The sequence below is a fragment of the Ambystoma mexicanum genome, chromosome 8, assembly GCF_040938575.1.
Source record: "Ambystoma mexicanum isolate Mex_15411 chromosome 8, UKY_AmexF1_1, whole genome shotgun sequence".
In the NCBI taxonomy this organism is placed as follows: domain Eukaryota; kingdom Metazoa; phylum Chordata; class Amphibia; order Caudata; family Ambystomatidae; genus Ambystoma; species Ambystoma mexicanum.
The window spans coordinates 451,236,977-451,264,498 of record NC_090929.1 but is presented as its reverse complement, the minus strand read 5'-3'; the positions used below and the strand labels follow the sequence as shown (position 1 = coordinate 451,264,498).

At 45.5% G+C, this 27,522-nt stretch overlaps 1 protein-coding gene across 13 annotated transcripts in view; it reads right to left on the bottom strand.

Moving 5' to 3' along the window:
• RERE (arginine-glutamic acid dipeptide repeats) overlaps positions 1 to 27,522 on the bottom strand; it is a 2,107,422-nt gene that overhangs the window by 1,554,215 nt on the left and 525,685 nt on the right. For all 13 annotated transcript variants that reach the window (XM_069610039.1, XM_069610046.1, XM_069610044.1 and 10 more), the window contains exon 6: positions 6,418 to 6,514. In XM_069610039.1, coding sequence (XP_069466140.1) covers positions 6,418 to 6,514 — 97 coding nt within the window. The remainder of the gene's footprint in view (positions 1 to 6,417; positions 6,515 to 27,522) is intronic.

Sequence of the window (27,522 nt, the reverse complement as noted above, 5' to 3'; positions counted from 1 at the left end):
TCTTCTTTATTCCCATCTGGGAGTTCAACTCCAGTTGTGCATATTGTATTTTAGGTGACAGATTTCTCGTAGCTTGAATACCAAATCCACAATTGAGATTGACTAATATGAGCTGACCTGATTTGGGGCGTCCTTTCTTCTGGACTACGGCGGGGTACATCGCGACCTCGAAGCCTTCAATACATGGGCATTTGGACAGCGAAGTTTCTTGTAAACATAGGATGTCACAAGTTCTTAGTACCTCTGCAGAACGAACTGCTAAATGTGCGAAACCCCTGGTGTTCCAGGATGCCCATGTGACCTGGTTTTGTTCCTCTCGGCATTAACTTCTCAGGGGTTCATTTAGGGCCTTCGCTAGCCAGTCCCATTTACTTTCCTCTTCAATGCTGGTATCATTTTTTTGGGCAGAATTATAAACTCCATTTGCCTCTAATGTATTGGTCACTGTGATTTCAATTTTGGGCACTTTTGGACCATCGCCCCAAACCTGCTCGTCATCCTTGTTTTCAGCTTTCCTAGATTCTTTTCTCTGCCTCTCGGTCCTTTCAAGGTGGTGGTCATTAGCGCTGGGGATTTCCTTTATCGGACTCTGCTTTGTTGAGAATGCATCATCTACTTCGTAGATCTGAAATCCAGCTTCTATAAGGAGTCTTTTGCACATCATCATTTGATGGGTTATTTTCAAGGACTCGATGTGTAACAGTGCGCTTGCACATCCATATTCATTTAGAAGTTCTACACGGCTTATTTCTGCACTCTTGATTGCCCGCAAAGCAGGAATAAAGTGGAAAAGTTGTAGCACAAGGTTTCTATTTAACGGCTGGTCGGCCTTTTTTGGCTTAATTCTTTCGATCAGAACTCTAAAGGGCAAATTTGCCTTCTTAGGTCTTTCGTCGTCTTGGATAACAGGCTTTCCTGATCTCTCACCACTCTGCTGGATCACATCTTTTTTTGACAGAGTCTGCTCGTGAGTTTTTATTGTGCGTTTGGTAAGGCGCTTCCTTCGTGGGATGCGCCGGGATTGTAATCTCCTCATTAGCCACCTTTTTCATGCCCTTTTCAGACTCCAGCTTGTTTTTCATCAGGCTTCGTTTCAGTTTTTCTTCTATCGTGTAGAAGGGTTTTGTATTCAAAGTCAACTACGCTGTCACTAGCTTGCACCTCTTTCTCCGGAGAGGCCATTAGCTGAATTACTCTTTTGGTTGGTCGTTCGACTGTCGGGTTCCCGGTCTCTGATGTTTTTGTCTGTGGGTTCAGGAGCCTCAACATTATTCGTTGATATTTGTTCCGCCTCGTTGGTCATCGCTTCCTCCTGATCATCGTGTATACTGTATACTGACATATTCATCAGTTCCTCCCCGTCGCTCTCTTGGTCATTGACCGCTGCAGTCATCTTGCACTTCTCAGTTGGCGCAGACTTCTCCGGTGAGTCGCTTTGCGTTCGATTCTCAGCGCCCTCTGTTGGCCGCCTCCCTATTCAGCTCAGTATTATTGATTGTCACATTCAAGGTCTTAATGTTTCTAAAAAAAGTTCTATGTACTTTTTGCATTCTTGTTCTTCTGTGCCAGCATGTTTTTTGTTTTTTTTTACATTTGCCTTGCTTAATTTCTCCTCCTTTTGTCTTTTTAATGTCCTTCCATTGGTTTGAGGTGTGTGGTGTTTTGAATATTTAGAACCACTCATGTTCAGTGGACTTATCTTTTCTCGGCGACTGCTTTGTCGAGGTTCCACTTGAGGCACTGCTCCCGTTTACTGGAGTTCTATTGGGAGCTCTGATGATACTCTTGCTGATGGATTCAGCTCCTCTCTTGGCATCTCAAGTAGCTCATCTTCACTGGAGCAGCACGGGGGCACCAATTGTGCACTTGCAGCACCGCTGCCTGATATGTTACTATCTGTCTCCAGCTGCGCATCCTTTGTCAACGGGCTAATCCTTTTTGTTTCATACTCCTCTCTCTCTTTGTCGAGGATTACTGTACTTGGTACACTCTTTATTCGTCCTTTGTCAAGATTTATACTCGTATCTCGTTTGGCACTTGGGAGGTACTTTTGGATCATTTATTTGTTCCGGCTGATTTTGATTCTCTTGAGCCTCAAGTCCTGATTGCAACTTTTCGCGATTTAGGGCTCTTCCTCTCTGGTCTTGTGTACTGGTACGCTCTGTTCTCCTATCTTGCTCTTTGTTCAGTATAATTAGAGCTTGTTTTGCGACCTCTGCTAACAGGCGTTTGTCCTCAGCATTGCTTTTTAATGCTTCTTTTAGGGCAGAAATCGAATGTTCATTTCCGCGATGTGTCATTTTGTTTTGTAAAGCCATTTCAAGCAGATCGCTTTCCATTTTTATCACTTTAGCATTCAGTAGGGAAATTAAGGTGTTTTGGTCCTTGCATGTTTCATTTAGTTGCTCATATAGTTTTGTCAGATGAGCTACCGCAATTGTTGTGGCTGACATCAGAATCGGCCATAGTTCGTTGACTACTTTTACAATTACAGTTTTAGAAGCCATCATCCCATCCCGTTCTTTTCGGGAGAGCAATTTAAGTTTTTATCCTTCTGTTGCACTTAGTTTGATTTTTCTGAATCGGTCTCTGAAGTTGATGATGTTGTTGATTCAATTCTCTGGGTTTGACCTCTTTTCCAGTTCTGCTGTTTGGTTATACCAACTTTTGACATATTATTCTCCACACTTAGATTTTTTGCACGTTTCTGGGAATGATAAAATTAACTCTCAGAACTCGCTTCATTACGGGTCCTTTGTGACTGTCCATCGTTCCTTGCCTCATTCATGTTCTTCATTTGATGGCTTGGTGCAGTCATGTGTGGGGAAGATATGTATCTTTGAACATGGTTGGTTTTATTCGCTTCCGCCACCCCTTGCACTCTATTATTTGCAGACATCGGGGTTGGTATCGCCATTTTTGCATTTAGAAGTGCCAGATCTCTGATCACTTGATCCGCTATTGCTATAGAGTTTCTTTGTGATTGCTGATGAAGACTTGCGGAAGTCTCAAGTTGTAAACTAGAAGCTGAGGCAGGTAACCATATTTCTGCCTATATTTGTTGGTACATGGGTGCTAGGCTTGCCTTTTTTTCCTGTATAGAATCACCCCCTTCAAATGGGTTAGTCCATTCTTGTTCATCTGATTGCGCTTGGGTGTGCCTCCACCCCCACTTCTGTCCTCTTCCAGACCTTTGAGCACTCTTTTGTGGTATTAATCCCCACTTCGCCTGCATTGTGATCTTCTCTAGACTGTCTCGCCTATCTTTGCCTTTGTCCATACTTATTTGCTCACTTATAACTGTGTGTTCATAGAAACCCGTCCTTTCTTTGCAGTTTGCAGGGGCGCTGAATGGTAGTTTCTATTTTCTTTCTTTTTGCCATGTGCACTCTTGGCGTTTTCTTTCTCCATTTCATTTTTGTTTACCTCCTCAACCTTCCTCCACGCCAGTATTTTCAGTGAGCAAATACTTGGCTCCCGAGTTGCCAGCTGGCTGAGGGGATCAGCACATTTATTTCCTTTGTGGCTGCTCATGTTAGCTTCTGAAATAACTTCCTTTTCAGCGTCAGTTTCGCCTGGCACCTGCAGCTCTGCAATGACTCTTTCTTTCAGCCACGCTCCAATGGTCCGGAGCTACACTGGAGCTGCCACAATGCTCTGACTCTCTCAGGCCCCTCCACTATAGCCTCCTCGCTCGCTTCACTCGCGGCTCCGCCTACCTCTATCACCATCCCGCCACGGGCCGCTGGCGTTCTCCATCCCGTCGCAGCTCCCTGCTCCGGGCGCCCGCTCACGGTAGGGGAAATCACTTTCTTTTCGCTTGTTTTCTTGTTTACATTGTTTATATTATTTGGGGTGATTGATTGTTCAGATTGCGCAGCCGTTTTTAATGGGCTACTGTTGTCGATTTGGTCCGAAGTGCATGGGGGGAGGGGCAGCTGCTCTGAAGCTTCCAGTGCTTCGAGTGCTTCAATGTCACTAACGGGTTCCGGAAGTGAGCAGCAGAAAGGCAGCCTTCTCAGGTGAGCCCTCCGCTGACCGACCACCTCCACTCTCCACACCTCCCACCAACAGTTCACCCTCCTTCTCTCTCTCGTGTGTGGCTAACTGCACCATTTTCTATTTGCGGCCATCACTTCTCCGTGTTGGAGTGCGGGGAGGGCTCCAGGCGGGGGTGATAAAGAGGGTGAACAAGATTCGGATGGACTTGCCGCATTTGCGCAGGGATGATGGTTCCTACTTCCTTTGCTGTATTCACCACGCTCCACACGCCTCAGCCTTGCACGGGTCAGCGTTCTCCCTGACATTCCCTTTAGCCGCACCACCGCCCACGGCTCCCAGGGAACACAGGCAAAACACTCCTCCCACACTCTTCGACCATTTCCCCTTTATTAGGCTCTCTGGGATGTGTTTCTTAACCAAATGGGCTAATCCCGCATGTATAGGGTTCTTTGCCGTTTGATGAAGAACATCGAACCTCGGCTGTGGAATGATCTGAAGTCTCGTCTCTTGACGTGCGGGGTACAGGGAAGGTTTTAGTCACAACGACTGTGTTGTCTTGCAACAGTTGGGGCCTGTCATGCAACTATTGGGAACTCGAGTGCCCAGGGGACAGGGATTCTGTGGACCTCTCCCTAGACGTCATGCGTGGGCCTTTGTTGGACGAACATGTCAAGTCCCGGCCCTTGGGTGTGTGCTTAGTGTACGGGGCTGTGTGAGCGCAGATACCGATGGGTGTCGTCCCTTTAACAGGGCCGCCGGCCTGTCTGTTGGGATCGGGGGCTTGCGCTTGGGAAACCGAAGTATCCCTATCGCCTTCGGAAAACGTGGTGTTGCTGCCGTCGCTATAAATCCCCTCCACGACCATGGTGGCCTAGGTCTGCATGGTGTGGTGGGCCCAGCGTTTGGTTAAACGGTCCTTTAACGTCTTGGGTTTAAAGAGCTTACACATGTGACAGGTCCCATTGACGTAATCCCTTGGGAGACAAAGGTTGCACACTAGGTGCTTGTCGACCCACAGGAATTTTTAGTTGCGCTTAGGGCAGAACTTGAAAGGGGTTCTATCCATAATGAAAAGAAACAGAAGCTAGGCGAGAATAGTGTATGAAAAGGGGTAAATACATTCTCAAGCGGCCTTCCAAGGCCAAACAGATCCGCCGATGGGAGTCGTTTTCTTCACCGTTGTCAGATCTTATCGATAGTCGGTGATAGAAGATATAAAGGACAGGAAGAGAAATTCTCTCTAATTTGTATAAATCAATGGCATTATTCCAAAAGGGCAACTCTGCGAAATAGCGTCCGTCTATGATGGCGGGAAAAAAAACTATCGGAGGGACCTCAACGCGTGAAGGACCATAGGTACAGTGAAAGTCACACTAGGGATAGTGTTACATACACCTTAGACACACAAAGTTGCTTACTGAAATGACTACTTGCATGAGAACCAGTAGTGAGATTCATGTTGGCAGGTAGACCACCTTTGTTTAAGTTGACTATGCTTTTGAATACACATTTTGAGTTTTGGAAATACACGCTCCGTTCATTTCCCAGAATTGTGGGGTGGGACTGTACACACAGGGTACATGGAATAAAGTAAGGTACGTCATCCTAGCAAAATCCATAAAGGCAAGAAATATTTCTAGTGTTACCACCCAAAATGACGAACAGAAACATGCATCAATTACGTTTGTTTTGCTGGGACTGGACATACTTTTCATAGGTCACTGAATGATTAAATGTCTAATGAAACAGTCCTTACTCCAACACCTGTCACTAAATAGCTAACGTCCCCATATGGCAGGCCATTAAACCCCACTTACCTCTCTTTTTCCTGGTCGGTCTTAAATGATGGGACTAAACTGAAGCCTACGTAATACGAGTACTAAAGAGATGGTCTCCCCAATTCCAAGACTAAATGTAAAGTGGGCAAGTCAAACTTTGAAGAATCTATCACAAATGTATTCCTGACTGCTGCAGGCACAAAATTGAAATATTGGTACATATAAATCACTGGTGGGGAAGGATAGTGGGTTTTGGGATGGGAGCAAACATTCATGTGGGTGCCATAACCATTAGGGGCAGAAGTCAGTCTCAACTGTATTTTAAGTTAACATCCCAAACTCTAGGAGCAGATTTTCCATTGCATCAACCAACAGAACAAACATTGACACCAAAGAGGCTATTCTTCAACAAGTAAATCTGGAGGTGTCAAGTCTGAAGCAGAAATGGAAGAAAAGCGTAATTATGAGCAGCAAAGGACAGCAGGGATCCAATTAAGTCTGAAATGAAGATCCACACTGAACAAGTTCTATGAGGACAGTGGCCAGTAGCGAAACAGGAAAAAACAATAGGTCATCCTCCACAGCACTCACTCCGACACCCAATTAGTAATGTTCCAAGCACAAACACTCCACTCACCTCAGTGCTGCAGCATGATAGGTGTCCACATAATCTGAGATGAAGAGCTCTCGGTTCCTAATTACCGGGTCGGTGATGACAAGTTCACGCCCAGAGTCTGTGAGACGAGAGAAAACATTAGGTCTTGGGACTTCTACAAACATTTGCTTACAAACACATGCATTTTACTCACATACATACTACTCTTGCAGTTCATGGAAGACCACCACCTGACTGAACGACCCAGCACTGGCAGAAAATAAGCCTGCCAGGGATAGATAACCCATAACTATGAACACTCACTGCAGAGTGGCTACAGTTCTGCCTTTGTGTGCTTACATACTGCACAGCCCTACAGCTAGAAGTCACTACTCCTGCCTGCGACATGCACATGCACATGCTGTTACGGTTGGGCTGCAGTGTTCCAGTGTGTGGGAGGCAGGGGGAAATTAACACATCTTGCTATTAAGCTCCTCGCCAGAGAGGATATGCTGTCACTACTTGCCCGTTGTCATTTGCCCCAGCTCTACAGATAAGGGGTGTATTGGCCACTTTTACTCCCTAAAATTAGGAAACTATTCCCCAAAAATAAAGATAGGGAGTAAGTAAGTGTTACTCACCAGAGTGACTAACGTACTCCTAGTCCATAGTCCCCTTTCCTCCATCTTTCATGGGCGCCCCCGCGATGGACGGGAACGGAACCTCTGTTCCACCAGAAAAAGACCTTGAGCCTTTAAATTTACTGGCGCGGCCTCGGGAGTGCAGGCTCACTTAACCCTGCCCACCGGCACCACACCTCAGTCCCGTTTTGACGTGTCGCCTGTATTACACTTCAAGAACCTCACTGGTCTTATTATAGGGGGGGGGGGGGGGGAGTGGATGGTGGGACATATGGAGGAAAGGGGACTATGGACTAAGATTATGTTAGTCACTCCAGTCAGTAACACTATTACTCCTATGTCCCGTCACCTTCCCTCCATCCTGTATGGGCGATTACAACTGACAATGCCCTGGAAAAGAGAGCCTGACCATCTAGGCAAATAGATCATGAAGAACCGCTTGGCCAAAGGCTGCATCAGCCTTGGCACTGGTATCCAAGCAGTACTGCTTGCAAAAAGCCGAAGGAGTGGCTCTGCTGATCACTTGACAGGGAATGTGGAGCTGGAACGCGACTGCTGTCGCCTTTGCTCTTGCATGCGCATGCATGCCCTGCGGCCGGGTCCTTACGCTGCACCTTGTATGCCTCCTCAATCACCTGCCATCATCCATCGCGCTATGGACGCCTTGCGCCTGCTGCCCAGGCCTAAAGCCTCCAAATGTTAGAAATAGAGCGTCTGTCTTGCGGATGCTGTTTGTTCTGTCCAGATAGATTTTCAACGCCTCCTGAAATCCTGGCAGTAGCTCGTCTTCTCTGCATCCTCCTTTCGGCCCGGGCAGAAAGTGGGGAACACAATCTTCTCGTTGATATGGAAGGCTATCACTTTCAGGGGAAACTTGGGGTGTGCGCGGAGCACAAAATTGTTTTTGTGAAATCTAGTGTATGGCTCTGAGGCGACTAGTGCCTGGATCTAGCTCACTCTGCGAGCCGATGTAAGCCGAACCAAGAGGGCTGTCTTTAGAGAGACCAACTTAATGTCTGCCGTGGCCATGGGTTCAAATGGTTTGTGTGCTGTATCGATTAGGACTACGGGATGCAGGCGTTTGACCGGGGGTACAGCCGGGTCAACACCGTCAGGTGTTTCTTCACTACGGGATTGGCCAAAGACAGGATAAGAGTCGGGGTTCCTATACGCATCAATAGTGGCCAGGTACATTCTGCAGGTATCAACCTGGACGCCAGACCTGGCAAGATAGACTTGGTCGAGGGTGCATGTCAGCTAGTTTACCCCATGTTCCATAGCCCAAAAGCAGAATTGTGTCCATTTACTTTTGTACTGCTTGCGTGAAGCCTGACTGATGGCATTGTGAATGATCTCCAGATTGTCGCTGGACAGCTCGAGGTGCTGAAGCGTGAGCTGCTCAGGAACCAGGCCGCCAGGGTTAGCTTCTCTAGAGAGGGGTGTAGCTCTGCTGTGCTAGTAGATGACCCTTCCTGAAGCGGAGTAGAATTTCCAGCTGAAGTGACATCTGCCGTAGGTCCGAGAACCAGGGCTGTGCCGGCCAGACCAGAGAGGCACCACAAGGATAATCCTGAGGATCTTGGAGTTCCTGATCTTGCTCACTATCTTGTGCATGAGTGGTGTGGGTGGGAATCCATATGCGCATATCCCATCCCAGGGTATCGGGAGTACATCCCCTGGAGAGTTGCATCCCCTCCCTCCCCAGGACGTGAATTGTTGACACATCCGATTTTGTGCTGTTGCAAACAGGTCTGTTGTTGGGTGCACCGATCAGCTGAACACTTCCTGGGGGACCGTCCAGTTCAGTTGCCACTCTTAATTGTCAGTCGGCCAGGCGACTGAGCCAGTCTGCTTCCAGGTTGGACTCTCCCGGAAAGTTGACCGCCGAGAGCCACACGTCCTGGCTGTTGGCCCATTCCCAGATTTCCAGGGTCATACACAGTTGCGGTGATATGGTGCCCCCCCCCTCGATTGTTGATATAGATAATGCAAGTCATGTTGTCCATGTGGATGCACACCGAACTGCCGATGGTCGGTTGAAAGGACCCGAGTCGTAACTGTATAGCCATAAACTCCTGCCAGTTGATGTGATTCTGCCGGTCGGTCAAGGTCCAGAGGCCATGCACTGAGTGCGCTCCCAGGGTAGCTCCCCCATCCCTGGAGTGAGGAATTTGTGGAGATGGTGTACTCTATGGGTGGGGTGGACAGAAGGGTCTGCCCACCAGAATGTTCTCTTCCTGTTGCCACCATCTGAGGTCATGGTCCAGGTGTTGTGGGATGGAGACCAGGGCCCCCTGATGACCAGATTCCTGATCCCAAGAAACCGCAAAATGCAACTGGATCCTCCTCATGCAGAGCCTGGCATATGGAACCGCAAGGAGACATGCTGCCAGTACGCCCAAAAGGTGTTGATACCACCAGGCTGTGGTGACTGACGTGTGGAAAAGGGAGACTGCCAATGGAATCGCTGTCACCTTGTCCCCCGTGGGGAAAACCCTGTGCGGCTTTGTGTCCCACACCAGACCCAGAAACACTAGTGTCTGTGTAGGATTGAGCTGAGACTTTTGGCAGTTGATCGAAAAGCCCAGGTTGAATAGGGTAGAGATGAGCCTGTCCGCTGAGTCCCAAACATGCGCCGGAAAGTACCCCTGACTAGCCACTCATCGAGGTACAGGTAGACATGCCACCCCCCCCGCCGGACCTGAGGAGAGCAGCCACCGTGTTCATGAGCCTTGTGAAGACTCTCAGAGCTGAGTTTAGCCCAAAAGGCAGAACCTTGCACTGAAAATGCAGTCCATGACCGGAACCTGAGGAAGGGCCGGTGAGGATGCACAATGGTAACGTGGAGATACACGTCCTTCAGGTCCAGGGAGCACGTTGAGTCTCCCCCACACATTGTCTCGGCAATAATCGCTGGCGTCACCATCTCGAACTTCTACAAGGGTAGGTAAAGATTCGGGAAAGACAAATCAAACACCACTCGCAAGCCCGTCTGGTTCTTCTTCTGGATAGCGAAGATGCAGGAGTAAAAGCCCTGCCCCTGCTGGGAGGGGGGGGGCACCTGCTCTACTACTTCGCTCTCTACAAGGGAGCAAATCTGCGCTAGCAGAGATAGTGTGGCGATATCTGTGGGAGGGGAGGGGGAGAAGGAAGTGGTAACTGGAAGCCCAAGATCACCACTAAGATGATCCAAGCATTCACGAGCTTTGCCCGCCAAGCCTGACTGTGCAGGGCCTGCCTGCCCCCAACTGGGGTGCTGTGGACCTGAAACACATTGTTTCTTTTGGCAAGAGGCTGATGAATGAGGGGTACTCGCAGAATCCCTTATGAGATGCCTTGTGGCGTTTTCTCCAGTGCTGACTGGGACACATGTCCGGCTGTCTAGTTTTGGGATCCTGGAACCTGCGGAAGTCACCAAATAAACACCCATTGTCTGAGCGGGACTGTGTCTGCGAGAACAATTTAGGTGCCGGTTTGGTAAGAATAGCCAGAGACTTTGCAGTCTGAGAGATGGTCTTCTTATCAAGCTCCTCATCAGTGGAGGAGTGGAAGAGATCACCGACCCCTTCAAAGGGAAGGTCGTTCTATCCTGCACATCCGGGTTGAACCTGGTAGCTTTCAGCCACGCTGTACTGTACGCCTCATGTCTGTTCCCAGAAAGATTGCCCAGTTAGCTGTGTCGTTGTGGACCACAGTAGCCTCCATCATGTCCTGAGCCAGGAGTTTGGCCTCAGCTAGGCCCGCTTTGACAGAGGCTTGCTTGTCCTTAGGGATGTCAGGCAGGAAACCTGTGATCTCTTTCCAAAGGCATTGATTAGCTGCAGCAAGGCTAGAGACTGCGTTAGCCTGCCTGAGGTGCAGCCCGGCATTTGAATAGACCTTCTTGCTGTATGAGAGTAATTTCTTCCTTGTTGAGGAGTGCTGTCGTGGCAGTACTGGATGATGCCTGGGGCTTGGCATACATGGATGCTGCAGCGATTACGCTGTCCCCCTCGGTTTGCCTGAACCTAGCATCTAGCTTTTGTTTATGGGTTTCGTGGAGGTGGACTTGAGCCAGCCCTTTTGGCCAAAACCTTCACATCCTTTTGTAGGGGGATGCCCGACCTCGCCTCCGCCGTGATGCTCAGGACCTCTGCCAGAACTGCTTCAGGGAGCTCCTTTTGTGGCTGGGGGATACCCAGGTATTCGGGCAGGCCGGCAACCCTGTCTTTGAAGGCTTTTGCTGAGATGGGTATATCCTGCTGGTCCTCTCTCCCCGGAGAGGTGGAGTCAGTCACCTTTCAGGGTTCCTCCGTAGAGGGAGTCTGGATCTGCACCGGGGTTGCTGGAGCATGCGTACTGGGCTGCTGTGGAGGTGAAGGAGGAGGCATGGACTGTGTTGTCGTGGGTTGCGCCGGAGAAGCCAGAGGCAACATGTCTTTAATAATGCGGCCGAGTATTGAACCCATTTGTGGGGACCGCATGAGTGACATGAATTTGTCAAAAAACCTGTCCTCACAGGCTGGCTGTGTGCGATCTTGCACAGGGGACGAGGGCAAATATGCCAGCTGCCTCCCAAAGCCCCTGCCCATACTTGGGGTCATTGTACTTGGACCCCGAGATGTTGTGATAAGAAGTGCACCAGGTGACGGGGTCAGTGGTACCCAGTCTGTCCTAGGAGCAAAACCTCTTCGTTGATTGGTGGGCTGATGGGCCTCCACGCCTACCTGCGAGGCTTCCCACCTTTGCTGCTTAGGAGTGGCAGCCATTTTGTCTTGTGCCGCCGCCATTTTGTCCGTGCCTTGAGCATGTGGACCTGTAGCCGGCATGCTCCCGGGCTGGGCCTGCATGCTCGACTGCACTGGCTCTGCTTTGCCCTGCACCTCAGGTGTGCACCCGGTAGGTTGTGCGCCCTCGGCGTTGTGGCCAGCAGTGCTGGCCCTGCATGAAGGCCCCCCCTCGGGTAAGGACACGCTATCAGGGCGATGCCCCTTGGGACAGGTATGACGAATTAAACTGGCTTGCTGCTTCTCCTCTTATACTAGGAGTGTGGACGGATACTATTGGACAGATATATCCTTGAAAGGACCCTCCAAAAGGACCGGCCTCCCTTTTTGAGGCGAACCCCGTTACTGGGTTTATCTCTTAAGTATAGGAATCAGTCCATACTTACAACCAACTAGCAAGTAACTTTAGGACACAATCACGAATCATTATATATGAAAAGGATAAATAAAGGTTTCAAATAACCTCAATGAATTGTTATGCTGTATACAAAATCACCTTCCCATTCTTCCTGATGAGGCATCAATCTCTCTGCTGGTGAAACACGTGTAGAGGATTCAGTAAACGGAGGTTTTAAAACCCATTTTTTCCTTCAAGTTAATTTTTGTATTAAGAACACGAATAAACAAATCATGAAGCCAGTGACTCAATTAATTGTTACGGCCACAGTACCCGAATTCTATTATAATTCATATTTGGAGCGACAACTGTGCTCCTTTCTCCATTTTTTCCATCAGCCTGCATGCTCGACTGCCCACGGCTGCACCGCCCTGCACCTCAGTTGTGCACCCTCGACCTACCACTCAGCAGTGCTGGCCTTGCGTGAAGGCGCCCCCTCCGGTAAGGACACGGTATGACAGTGATGCCCCCCGGGACGGGACCTGGTGGTAGTAGAGCTCACAGGCCCCTGGGCTGCAGGACCGGCAAGGCCCTTGTACCCCTCGACCGTGAGGCCGGTAGCAGCATGAGCCTCGGTGCTCCCTGAGCCGGTGCGAGGGCCAGACTGACCCCTCCCCCCGGAGGGCTTCCCAGGGAAGGGGTCGCCTCTGCGGGGTGCCTAGGAGAATAACACTTCTACCTTATTTGTCTTCCTCCGGACGTAGTCCTTGATGTTCTGAGGAGGAGTCCTGTTGAAGAGTTTCATCCAACGCTCTAGCCGGTGCTTAAGCGACCTGGGCACGAGGGAGTCATACGCAGAGCATCTGTCCCAACCGTGATCCTCACCAAGGCATCAGAGACAGAGTGTGCGGGGATCTGCTGTAGGGAAGGAACCGTTGCCCGATTGACACCTGCTAAAGCCTGTAGGGGGCCGACATGCGCCAGGGACAGAGCTAGGGCACCGGCGGACGTTTTCCCAAATCTGTAATAGAAAAAGAAAGATAAGATACCGGGGAAGCGCACGGAATTACGAGGCTAGGCCTCACCCAGGAGTGCTGGTGGAGCGGTCCGTTCCCAACGATGTGGAAAAGGGGACTGAGGTGTGGCGCCAGTGGGCCGAGTTAAGGGAGCACATGCTCCATAGGCCACGCCCTGGCAAATTTAAAGGCAAAATGTCTTTCTGGTGGAAAAGAGGTTCTGTTTCCCGTCCCTTGTGAGGGACGCCCATACAGGATGAAAGAAAGAAGATGACGGAAAGTAGGAGTAATGCTCCCCAAAGCATAGGAAACAGACACAGAGAACCATGTGCCCCTGCTTTCACCCCCACAGCTCCATGGATATGTTTGGACCAGAAGTAAACATGGCACCACAGGAAGAAACGATTATAACTGCTGATAGGAACACAAACATGTATCGTTTGATGTGCAGGAGTAACTAGGTGCAAAGAAATTATAAAAATATTTTTACTCACTTGTAAAATACACTTGTGCATTTGTTTATAAATACAACAAAACTTTTGCATGATTTATAAGCAAAGCAATAATACATTGTATTGACACAAATGTATCTATATGAATTATTTGCAAACTCAGGTTGAAATACAACATCTGATTAAAATCATGTTAAAAATGGACATACATTTCACTAGACAGTTAAAAGCAAAATTGTAAAAGATAACACTTCATATAAAGGTTAAAAAGATCACTATGAATATTCCTCAATATATACTTTAAATTAATGAAATAGACACCCACAGGGATCTTCAGGATAAAGTGACATGGTAAAGAAGCAGCTGTAATGACAATTAACTCTGCCCAAAAAAAAGAGCTCCAAAACTGATTGGTTTCAATTGAATCGACATTGATAACAAGAAAGGAATAACACTTTAAATAACAAGACTTCATTTTGGGGCACTGTGTAAGGAGATGATGTGCAGACTCTAAAGCCAAATTGCAGAGACGACAAATCCTCTCATTACAAGGCAAAGTTGTCCAATGACATGTATGCTCTTGAGTGGTTAAGATGTTTAAATGTAAATAAATAATAAATCTACGTATTTGTAGGGAGCATTATTTGGTTAAATAGTGACATGGTAGATTACCATGAAAACCCTGAGAACTGTATGCTGCATATATTTTCTTCTTTGCAAGTAAATGAATGGTAGTTGTCAAAGTCTAGTTTAGTTTTTTTTTAAATAATTGACACATTAGGTGCCTGAACCAAGTCCTCAAGCACAATATCGACATGCTCTAGGTGATTTAATGCAGTAAGACGTAATTTCACCAGAAAATTATGACCATATTCCTGAGAGTATTGGGGTGCCAGAATATTAATGTATGTATATGTAGAAGGTGGAGATGTATAGATAGTAAGAAAAAGGTTACAACGCTGGACAAGCCTTAGAGAACGAATAGATGAAACACCCACTCACAGCGAACTGGTACGGAATTAGGTACTCCCAAAATTGAACACGGGTGCTTGCCCTGAAATGTTTCCAACCAAGTCATCATGAGTACTGGTAAGACCGCAAGTCCGTAAAGTATCCTCGGTAGTGTTTTTAAGGTAAATCGAAATGAGGCCTTCCGATATTATAACCACCTTTTTTGCAAACAAAATGCTTAAGCAACAACCACTTATCAAAAATAATTTAGATCTAATCAAAATGACCATGGACATCTTGGGGAGGAAAGTAGCAAATAGGAACTCCCAGATAAATACAGCGAAAGCACGTATTTGGGTGAATAATGAATTGTCCGACGCATTTACTCTAACTAGGGGAACGAGACAGGGCTGTCCCTTATCGCCATTCTTATTTAATATTGCTTTAGAGCCGTTGATTACTTCTATACGCTATGAACAAAGAATTAGGGGTTTGAGATTTGTACTCAAAGAGGTCAAGGTACTCTTATATGCAGGCGATATGGTGGTCATCCTTTCTAACCCATAGGAAGGTAGTGTAATCTTGAAAAGGACTTTTGAAAGGATGGGTAGGCTCTCAGAACATAATTAATTGGGGCACAACAGAGGTGTTTCCACTTTCCATGACTTGCAGGAGAGGAGATTTTACAGATTGGAACTGCAAATGGTCTGAATCTCATATGAAATATTCGGAGTTTACCTGATTAAAGACAAAGAAGGTGGTGAAGTTTAATGTTAATGAAATCTTAAATAGAGACATAATAAAATGGGACCAGATGACCCTGGGGATTTGGGCGAAGATGAATGCAATTAAGATGTTCCTTTTGCCCAAAAGTACTTCATGTTATGCAATCCTTGTCAGCCCGATTTATCCAAACAACCACAGTAGGGTCAGAATATAGAGGAATAAGAAAATATAATAAAGATGCATCAATTCCCCAATTTTTCAGTTTGGCCCAGAGTAGCAGACGAGAAATGGAGTTGAACTCCTTAGTAAAGTCTACGAAGAAATACTAAAATTTACCACTCATCTTGCCCCTGCAAGTGGAAATAATAAATTGAAGGGTGCTAATATTGTTCAAAGTGCTGTGTCCTTTGAGGAAAGCTGTCTGAAATGGAGATAGTAGCCCTTTGGCCATAACCAATTGTGAACGCTTTTTAAATAGGACACCAGAAAAATGTCTTTGGCTAATATCGAACATTGCCAAGAATTTGTAACCTTGTGGGTTGGCACAACAACCCTTTTCAAGGACAGGGATCTGTATTGATTTATGCCAACTCCCAGTGCTTAAACCACTATTTAAGATTTTATGAAAAAGCTGCTCTTAGAGAAAAGCCCAGAACCAGGAATTTTCTTAATCATCACAATGATATTGTCTTTCACAAAACCAGCTAAAAAATGTGCCACTGGAAAATGGAGCAGGCAGGGTTATAATAAAGGTCCATAATAACCAAGAACCATACAGATTAGCCGATTGGGTTTAATTCCAACCTAGACTGCCCATTGACAAAAAGTCTGGCCACGGCCCAGAACGTCTTTTCATCATTGTTTTAGAAGAGTCTGATAAGAAAACTTCCAATCAGCATTAGTGGTAGAAAATGTTTGATTTCTAAGCCAATTCTTAAATTGTGTGGCAGCAGATGCAGTGATTAGCTTTATTTCACGGCAGGTATACCTAGAATAATTCATAATAGTGGTACATTGTTTTCGGTAGGACTTCTTGGCGTGATGTATAACAATATCAAAAAGGTTTGTTTTAGAAAAAGGGTCAACAGATGCCCTAAAATCCAGATGAAGCAGCTTTAAGAAAAAAGTCAGACTCGAAAGACCAATTGTTACTCTCACGCCACCCTATAAGGAAGGTTTGGTTAGCGTTTGCATAATTACTAATATTGGAAGCATTCTTACCACTTCATATAATGTGATTGCCCTAAACATTTTAAGTAACATGTTGGTTAGAATAACTAACATTTAGTGGAGAGAAGAATGTCCAAGTCCAGGATGATATTGCATGATTGCTAAGCGTGCTGAATGTAACAAAGTCCTGCAGCGCTCCCAGAAGTTCCAATCTACAAAGATGTAGTCAAGGCAAGAACCATTTTTCCCCATTAGACCAGGTACATTATGGCGTTCCCTATATCTACTTTTGCTGTTCAAGCATAACAAATCAAATATTAATACAATTAGCCCATCCAGAGTCTCCCACAGGCAGAGACAGTTTGTTTCACACCACATATAATAGGAATCCTATGGTGATAACGGAATAGCCGTCAACAATTGAGAAGCATTCAAATCACCAGCAACAATAACGTTGCCACTGTGACAAAATTATAAGCAGTTACAAAGTATATTATCAGCTGTATTATTTTTTTTGTATACTTTCTTTATTGAAGATTTGCAATATACAAAAAGAGAAACCAAAAAACATTAACACAAACTAACCGATAAACATAATTTATTAGTAAGTGTGAGAAATTATCCTGTAATTGGATGTGCGCATGACCCGCAAAATACTGTCTAAGGTGAGCTATTGAGTATGTTGAGAGGTATGCGACAGCAGTGGTAAACTATAGGGGTAATTTCTCAAAAAACCCTTACATAAGGTAACAAAAAGCTGAGGGGTTTCCACTGTCTGCGCTCCCAACCAAGAGGAATCGACATAATAAAGTCAAAACAGATATTAAGACCAAAAAAAAAAAAAAACCGCTTTGTAGTCACTTTTAGATTTTATGTGCGATTTTTAATCACGCATATATCATACAATGTGTTCCTATGAACATAAACTTCACATCTTGTGATTTAAGGAATAGTAAGAACATGGATTCACCATAGGAAAGGCAAATTTACACATTGTAATTCCCAAATAAATTAGAACCAAAAAGTACCAATAATAAACGGCAGACAGCATATTTACACAAGTTGTGATTTCAAAAAGTAATTAGAACAAAAAGGTGCTAACAAGAACCGCCAACACGTGGTTCAACCCAAAACGGGCCATCCTCCAGGTAAATAAATCTAAGAGTTGCCATATATCACCCAGAAAGCACATTACTCATAACTAGAAATCACATAAGCACATTTCAACCATCATACACAGCAGAATAAAACTTCTGTCTAATACTGTGGAAGGAACTGTTAAAACATCTGTTGTAGCACACTGCTTGAAATCAATTCATGTTCTCCAGATTATGAGTGTCCAAAGTATTGACATCTATACATTTGTCAAATAATGTAGGTTTGGGAGAAGTTCTGTGGCATGCGTTGCCAAGAAACGGTTGTTGCTTGGTTGCAAGTTGTCCGTGGTTTCCCAAAGTGAACAGTTTGCCGCATGAATGCGCGAGGAAAATAGTGAAATGCCGTTTGGCAGGTCGCGTTTTGCAAGAGTGAGGGTGTTGGCTGAAACCTAATTTAGATAACATAACCATATATTTGTACAACTTTTACAACACACTTAAAAAGCAGAAAAGGAAGAGCAGACAGAGTAAGTAAGAAGAGAAGGAAGGAAGGAAAGGAGACAAGAGAAAGAAAAAAAAGAAAAAAACGGGAAAATAGAAAAAGGGAATTTTTCATATATAAAAATCATTAAGAACCTTCCATAAAGTAGACGTCATATATACAATTCATTAAAGACATTGCATATAAAAGAATACTTTTAATTTTTCTTTCCAATCTCTGATGAGTTATTTTCTCTCTACTTGAAAGAATGATTAAATCCTGCAACCAGCCTTCAATGGTAGGCCTAGCATCACCCTTCCAGCATTTCAAGATCCGTTTCTTAGTTACCAATAATGCCCTGAAAGTCCAAAAGAGCTGGCCGATTACTAATCGGATTACTAATCGGAAATAAACATAGCACACACAACAACGGAGTGTGAGGAAAGGAAAGATCTAAGATAAGCTCCATACGCAGCAGGACTTAATCCCAAAAGCAAGTGATTATCGGTCAGGACCAGAACATATGCAAACCAGTAACAATATTCAATTTACAGTTCCAACATGTATCATCTCGTAGAAGCTTACAACACTTCATTTGTTAAGGAGTCCAGTAAATATCATGCACAATCCTTTGCTGGGTGAACCTCAAATCTAAGTCAACTTTGTATCTGCAAGGTCCTGCACAGATACGACTCCAATCTCCCTCCCTCAAGTCAAAACCCAATTATTGCGCCCAATTAACCATTCCTTGCTCAGAAGAACAAGTTATTTACCAACTGGTAACATTCTTTCGACTGGATGTTCCTCCAACGTATTCCTCATCTACGATATATTCATCCAGCTTTAGCTGCTTCGGAAATCTTTTCTCAGCAGAGGGTGCCGTGCGTCAATGTCGTCGAGTCGAAGTCCCTCGAAGGCCCCCGTCGAGGGGGGACATCGGGTATACAAGTAGCACGCGCGGCACCCGTTTGTCTCAGTTATGTTTTTCCCCTCTTGCTCTGCTGTATAGATGGTGTAGGTAGCCAGGTTTCAGCCTTGCGAGAGTTGAAGTGGTAATAACACCGGAAAATCTACAGAGGGGTAGGATGGGAGGGCGATGAGGAATACGTTGGACGAAAATCCAGTCGAAAGAACGTTACCAGTTGGTAAGTAACTTTTTCTTCGAATGGATTGTGCCCTCCAACGTATTCCTCATCTTAGACTCCCAAAGCAGTGTAAAAGAGTTCTTTGGAGGAGGGAGTAGTTTGTTAATATTATATAGCTGAATGCAGCACTGCTTTACCAAAAGCAAGCTCTTTGGAGTGGGAAGCATCCAGTTTAAAGAATTTAGAAACAGTGTGCAGCGAAGACCAAGTCGCTGCTTCACAAATAGATTTTATGGGAACACCTCTTTGAAGGGCTGTTGAAGAGGCTATGCCTCTGGTTGAATGGGCCCTCAAGCCTTCTGGTGGATCTTTGCCCGCCAATTTGTAGCATTCTGAAATAGCACAATCCAACGTGATAGGGTTTCTTTTGACACCGATTGACCCAACTTCCTTCGGGTGTAGCCAATGAAAAGTTGATTATCCACTCTAAGTTTGGAGAGCCTAGAAATGTAAAAGCTTAGAGCTCTTCTCGGGTCCAGCCTGTGCAATCTTTCCTCCTCCTTGCTGGGATGAGGTGCAGGATAGAACGCGGGCAGATTGATCTTCTCATTTAAATGGAAATCAGACAACATTAGTTAAGCACGAGGGTTTAACCCTCAATACAACTCTGTCCTTGTGGAACGCAGTATAGGGTGGCCCAGAAGACAGTGCCTGCAACTTGCTCACTTTTCGTGCAGATGTTAAAGCAACCAAGAAAACGTTTAACGTTAGTAATCTTAAAACATTTGTGCAAAGGTTCAAAAGGGGCACACATCAAAAACTTTAGAACCAGATTAAGGTCCCAAATTGGGACTTGGAAAGAAGAGGGAGGAAAACACATTGGTGAGTCCCTTTAAGAATTGTACTATCAAAGGAATTTTAAAATAGGAACATTCTTCCGAAGAGCACTTGAAGATGGAAAGCACTGCAATATAACCTTTAATTGTCCCAACATCATTGAGACCTCTATGTGCCAATGTGATAAGAGGAAGGATAATACTTTTGGAACAGGACACAGAAAAGGATCAACATTCTTTTCCCTGCACCAGTTGCAAAACTTCTTCCAGTGGCAACTGTACAAAGATTTTGTTGCTGGCCTTCTCACCGAAAGCAACACCTCCATGACGTCATCCGGAAAGGTCCCAATCCTTGTATCTCAGCATGAGGGTTGAGAGTTCCGATCTCTGGATGGAGAACCTGGCCCTCCTTTTGTGAGAGAAGGTCCTCTCTCTGAGGAAGACGTAACGGAGGGCAGATGGACATATCTAGAAGATCCGGGTACCACGTTCTTCTGGCCCAATCCGGGGCAATTAGGATCATGTGGTTTTTGAGCGTCTTAGCCTCCCGATGACTTGAGGAATGACGGGGATCGGAGGTAACACGTATAGCAGTGGGAAGTTCCACTCCACTACAAACGCGTCCCCTAGGGTTCCTCTCGGGGGAAATTCCCTTGAGCAATACCTTTCGCACTTCCGGTTGATTCTGGTAGCAAACAGGTCTACTTGAGGGGTTCTACAAAGGGTGAAGATCTCCTGAAGGACTTCCTGAGCCAGTTCCCACTCATTGGGCACAGTACTCTGCCTGCTAAGAGCCTCCGCCATCATATTCTTCTCTCCGGCTAGATTAACTGCCGATAAGGAGATTCCTTCCTGAATTGCCCAATACCAGAGCTGTTTTTTTCTTCAAAAACTCTTGGCTGCAGCGGTTTGGTCTAACATGGCGACATGTTCTTTCTGGTTGAAATTTATTGCAGTGAGCTTCATTGAAAAGAAACGGTCGCGGCTCACCGGGTTCTGGGTTTAGCCAAGGAAAAGTTGAATAACCCAGAGGTTTCAATATATTGCAGTGAGAGAGGAAGGAGGGGGGGGGGGGGGGGGGGGGGACAAGATCAAACAAATCAAGGATCACAAGAAAATACAAACAAAAGACTTACCAGAGCGAGCTCAAAAGAAATAAACAGAGTGAAATAGGGCCAAATCTTATTCTTAATCTATCCAGTAGAACAATATTGTTGGAGGAAAACAAACTACTGAACAAAGGACTTTCATTCGCCCCTTCGGCGAACCATAATGAGACGGATTTACATATAGACCTATTTAAATTCGTACGTAAATTGAAACTCAAAAAGTTCTTTGCCACTAAAGCACCAGGGATGTACCAACAACAGTTAAAAACCCATCTGAGTGATTGGAGTATCAAAGAAAGAGGAAATTCACCTACTTCGATCCATCACAGAACCTGTGTACTATGATATTACCCAAGTACTACGAGACCTGAATGTGGAACCAGATTTGTTACCAACTAAAGAGTTGAAACCAGCATCTAAATTTCTACCCCAATTTGCAGCAGATAATATCATTGATACCTTTTACAAGGCGGTATCTCAAGACCTATCGGACGGATCAAAGAAGGCACCACTTAAAAGCCAAACAAAATCTCACCATAAAAGAGCAGGAAGCCATATGCGAACTGGAAACTGATCGCTCCATAGTAATTAAAGAGGGGGATAAGTGGGGGAACATTGTTATTATGCACAGAGAGAACTACCTTGAGATGGCTAGAAGACATCTGAATACCCCAGGTTGCTATGAAATATTGCCTGTTAACCCAACAAAGGAAATTATACATAAAATGGAACTTAAAATCCACGACTGGCACCGCAAAGGTCTTTTCACGGATAATGAAAAGAGATACCTTCTAATTAAGGAACCAATCACACCAATTATGTATTTCCTACCCAAGGTCCACAAGGAGTATGATCTAATACCAGAACGCTTGCATGCCATTGGCAAGAGAAACACCAAATGGACAATAAGGCAGATATCAAGTTCATTGGCCTCCAGAGAGTGACACTAGGAAAACGAGGTGACAAGGAAATGAAACCAAGACAAACCGAGGCGAAAATAATTTGTAAACTAAACTCTACAGTACTTTGCCTGAACACGGACAACGAAATGGTGTCTTTTCTTTAGGAATTCAACAAGCATTTATTTAGTTACAGTGTGGTATCAGAAATAGGATTTAAACTGATTATATATAGATTTGGATATTTAGCATATCATCTGCGTATTATGTTGTTGTTATGAATGTACCATTCTGGATAAGGGATTGAGATTTGCCCTCTACATGATTAAGCTCTGAATGTCACCAGGTCCAGACTATGGCCCCTCAACACATGGAAATTGAAAAAGTTTGTCTCAATTTATGATGGAAACGTTAGCGCATGCAGCAATATGCATTTTCATATTAACAACGTAACATCCTAGTTACATTGTTAATATCACCACACTTGGTAGTTGAATTTAAGCATTTGATTATTTACATATTCCACCACATGCAGTACGTCATTTCTAACGTAGACCCTTACATTTTTATTTTAATCTAGACCGCATTTGGGTCCTTTCAATCTTTGTTCTCAACACACACCGAATAGTGAGGAGTTGTATCTTGAACGAAGACAACGAGTGTTATAACACGGAAAAATGTACTCCTCCATTTTATTTCATGTAAATCTATCCCATTACATCATGGTCGCCATGTTATATCACAACAAACAGGGACAAAGGACTATCCCAGAGGTCCGTCACTATAGTAACGCTTAGAACGTAATACTCACGGAGAGGACGCCTAATGGCGCCCCCTCGAGACTTCTGCAGCACGCAATTAGACGCAAATCACTTTCGGAAAGTAAGACCGTCTAGCAATTCATGACTCGTTCACATTATCAAAAATGCTGCACGCTTCTGTGCGCGTTTTCAACCTGCTTAGCCTGGACCTAGATAATCTTAGAATGTAACTGGAAAATGAACTTATATTCTTGTAATGTATCAAAGAGACCATCAGTAAACAGCAATGTTAGACCATGAAGGAACATTACTCGAGCAATGAATCGTTGATTATTCACAATTAACTCAGCACGAATGCTCTATGAACAGAAGATTATAAATTAAACGCACACGATAAGTGTAATGCTGTTACTTATGCGCACACAAGACACAATCGCATTGCAATTAAATCACGCATCTACCGCAACCTAAACTGTTTCGAAAAGGTGACATTTTTAACCCTTCCTGTTTGTAGGGATCTAACCCGATTACTGTGGATCAATCTTGCCAAATTTAATAGGGACACTAGAGGAATCCAAGGTAAAATGTTAACCCTTACTAATAATTATAAAATGGATGATGTTACATATTACAAAGCACACATTTAACAAGCCGTTTCTATTTATTCTTGCACCTATTCTCTCCATCCCTTTCCCCACCCTAATTTTTGTCTGGCTTTTTATTTACTGCATCTTATATCATTTTTGCATTTGGTTTTATTTTGGATTTCCATATGTTTAAATATAGTATGTATTCTTATATACATCTATCCAATTATGTTATTATAATATGGTGCTATGTCAAAATAATAGCCCTGATTTGAAAAAGGTCTCAAGGGAGACCGAAACACGTGTCATCATAAAAGGGCATTTTGCAAATTAATAAATCACTTTTTTGAACATTGGGCGCAGTCTCCCTCCGGGTTATTCAACTTTACCAATACCAGAGCTGCATTGCCTCTCTGCACCGAGGTAGTGACCCTACACCACCTCTTTTGTTAAGGTAATGCATGGCCACTGCGTTGTGCGTCGATATCAGGACATTTTTCCCCCCCCGACAGATGGCAGAAAAGCCTTGAGTGCTAGTCTGACTGCTCTCCGCTCTAAAAGGTTGATGTGTAGTTTGGACTCCGATGGAGACCAACGACCGCTGATTGTCAGATCGTTGGCATGAGATCCCCACCCCTTGAGTGAGGCATCCGTCGCTACTGTAATCTCCGGTCATGGTTGCGAAAAATGTTCTCCTTTTAGGATGTTCTCTGTGCAAGTCCACCAATGAAGATCCTGCCGAAACTTGTTCGGAATCTGAAGGAGATCTGTCATTTGTCCTAAGAATTGGGACCATTGTGTCTTTAGAGCCCAATGAAGGGATCACATCCTCAGGCATGTTTCTGGCACTAGGAAAATGCAGGATGCCATGAGGCCAAGCAACCTCAAGTCGTCATAGGCCTGGAGATTTTGGAATTTGAAAACCGTCTGAAGAATGTCTTGAGCCCTCGACCTGGGAGGCAAATTCTTTCCCAAGGATGCGTCTAGTACAGCCCCTATGTACTGGAGCTGTTGGGAAGGTGTCATTTGTGACTTCTTGAAATTGAGGGAGAAGCCCAGTCTGTGTAGGAAGTGGCAGGTGACTTTCAGATGATTCAGGGCTTGCTCGGCAGAACGCGCCCTCATCAACCAATCGTCCAGGTAGGGGTAGACGTGAATCCCCCCATCTCCAGAGGTGCACTGCCACCACTGGCATCAACTTGGTGAAGATCCTCAGGGCGGAGGTCAACCTGAATGGTAGGACTCGAAACTGATAATGCCAACCACGAACCTCAGGTATTTTCTGTGCTTGAGATGGATTAGCACATGAAAATAAGCATCCTGAATGTCCAATGAGACCAACCAATCCTGAAGTTGAAGGGCCTGAAGGATCTGATAAAGAGTAACCGTCTTTCTTCCTGAGGAGCTTGTTAAAGCCTCTTAAGTCCAAGATGGATCTCAGTCCTCTGTCCTTTTTGGGGATCACAAAATAAGGGGAGTACCATCCCTTGTTCCTCTCCGCTACAGGTACTGGTTCTTTAGCACCATTCTCTAGCAGGGTTAAAACTTCCTGCTGTAGGAGCGGGTCTGAAGCTTCAAAGAGTGTCTCCCTGGTGGATTGCTTTGAGGTTGCGTTAGAAAAGGAAGGCAGTAACCTTGGGCTATTATTTCTAGAGCCCAAACATCTGAAGTAATGGCTCGCCATACTTGCAGATGCTTTTATAGCCTGTCTCCTACAGGTGTCTTGTGATGCAAGTCCTCAAAGTGGTTTTGTGGCAGTTGCTACAGCTGCTGGTGGCAACGAGGCTGCAGCTGGGGCTGGCTTAGCATGTTTACCTCGTCCACCACAAGTGGTTTTTCTCTGGCCTCTTTGACTGGCCATTCCTCTCGCCTTTCCATATGAGGAGTAATAACGATAGGATCGTCCCCTCCAAGATTGTCCTGATGCACGAAAAGGCTGAGGTTGCCTAATAGCAGCTCCTAAAGATTTGGCTGCTGCGTTTGAGGTCTGCAACCTCTCAAGGCTCTCGTCAGCCTTGTTGCCGAAAAGGTGAGACACGTCAAAAGGCATATTCAAAAGACAGTTTTGCACGTCTGGTGCGAAACCCGAATTTCGCAACCACGCAAATCTGCATTTTACTGTGCTAGAGGCCATGGACCTGCTCACGCTATCAGCAGTGTCCAATCCAGACTGAAGGGATTCCTGCATGCCTTCCTTTCCATCTCCAACGATGGCTAGGAATCCTTCCCCTTCTTCCCCTTCTGGTATGTGCTCCGCCGCCATTGCAATGCACTCCCACAGAGTGTACGAAAATGTTGCCAAGGTGATGTTGAGTTGCCGATTTTAGTGCCATAATCCCAGCTGAAAATACCTTGCGTGCCCAACCATCCACATGCTTGTCGTCCCTATCCGGAGGGATGGAAGGGTACACCACCTTATTAGAAGCTGTGGCTGCCTGGATCAGACCCTCAGGAGTAGGGTGTTTGGATAGATAGCCGGGGTCGCTACTGGAAGGGCGGTATTTTGAAGTAAGGGACTTTGTCACAGGAGGAATTGAGTCCGGGGTCTCCCAATTTTTGGCCACCCTATTCTGTAAGGCTACATGGAAAGGTAAAATCGGATCTTCGGTGGGGCCATGCTCCAATATGTCAGTCAAGTCATCCGGGATGAACTGAGTTGGTAGTCTAGCCCATCCCAAATAATCCACCACCTTTGTCATCAGTTGTCTGTACGAGGGAATGGCATAATTCCTTGGTTCTGGTCTGCCAAACTCTGCCTCAGGTGATGTGTCAACACTAAATCCCTCATTCTGCTTTCCTCAGAAATTAGATATTCTGAGACATTAGAGATGCCATACTCTAGGCCAAAAGGAACATCCTCCTCAGACCTTTCTTGTTCTTTAAAAATATAAGTCAAGGATTTAAATATTCCTTCCTTGGTAGAGGTTTATAAATTTTTTTCTGGAGGAGCTGTTACAGTGGAGGCTGAAGGTTTTGTAGTCTTTGCAGCTTTTTCATTTGCTGCTATTTTGCCCATGTCTGGCTGAACTGGGGCCTTTGAAGCTTTTGGCACCGAAGGCTTCAGGGTCGACGTCGATGAAATAGCAGTCAAAGGAGCCGGCTTCAAGGGCGTTGAGACGCTCTTCGAAGGCTTGTCCTTCAAGGTATGTCGGGTTCCAGACGGCGTCGATGACCTCGAGCGGTCGACTCGACTGATCTTTATCACTCGGGGTCCTGGAAGGTTCCCGATCTTCCTCCTTCGATCACCGGCGCGCGAGTGTCGGAACGGAAACACTCTCGGCCGGCTTCCGAGGAAGGCGCGGACCAAGGCTTAGCCTTTTCAAAAACCTCCATCATTTTAACTCTAAATGCTTCCCATTCTTCGGAGGAAGAATGTTTTGTGGGGCATTTCATTTTCTTGGGGGATTCATCCGAACACTAGGTGGAAGGGAACCGGTGGCGTCTCTTTTTAGATTTTTTCATCGAAGACAAAGAGTGGTGTGAACCACTTTGGGACCTAGACCTATGTTTTCGCCTTTCGCGTCAAGGAGATTTCTCCTCATGGGATCACAGCTCAACGCTTGAGGCTTTTCGGTCAGGTTTTTGACCTACCTGTATTTTTTCCTTGTTCTCTCGCAATGCCTTGCCCGTCATTGCCTGACACTTCGTACAGGCCTCCATGTCGTGGTTTTCGCCAAAGCACCACAGACATTCTCAGTGCGGATCTGTAATCGACATTTTGGAACCTTGGGTTTTGCATTTCTTGAACCCCGAATGCGGGGTAGTCTGGGTCGACGATGAGGACATCTTGAATATCTTCTTCACAAAAACTGAGTCACAGAACTATCGAGGTGTGCCGAGTCTCCGAAGCAACACGTACTGCGGAAAAACGGAACTGGGGCCAACGGGCGCCGCACATGCTACTTGTATGCCTGATGACATCACCCTCGACGGAGGCCTTCGAGGGACTTCGACTCGACGACATCAACGCACGGCACCCTCTGCCGAGAAAACATTTCCGTATGCAGCTAAAGCTGCCGAATACATCTAAGATGAGGAATACGTTGGAGGACACAATCCATCCGAAGAAACAATACTGTTCACCTGCGCAAGAAATTTATACAGAGTAGAAGCCGATAAAGGTTTACTTTTGGATAAATGCAATATTGGTGCAAAAACATTCTCTAAAACCTCACAGAGAATACAATAACGGCAATCCTCTGATTTACGCAATTTATATTTACACCTAAGGAA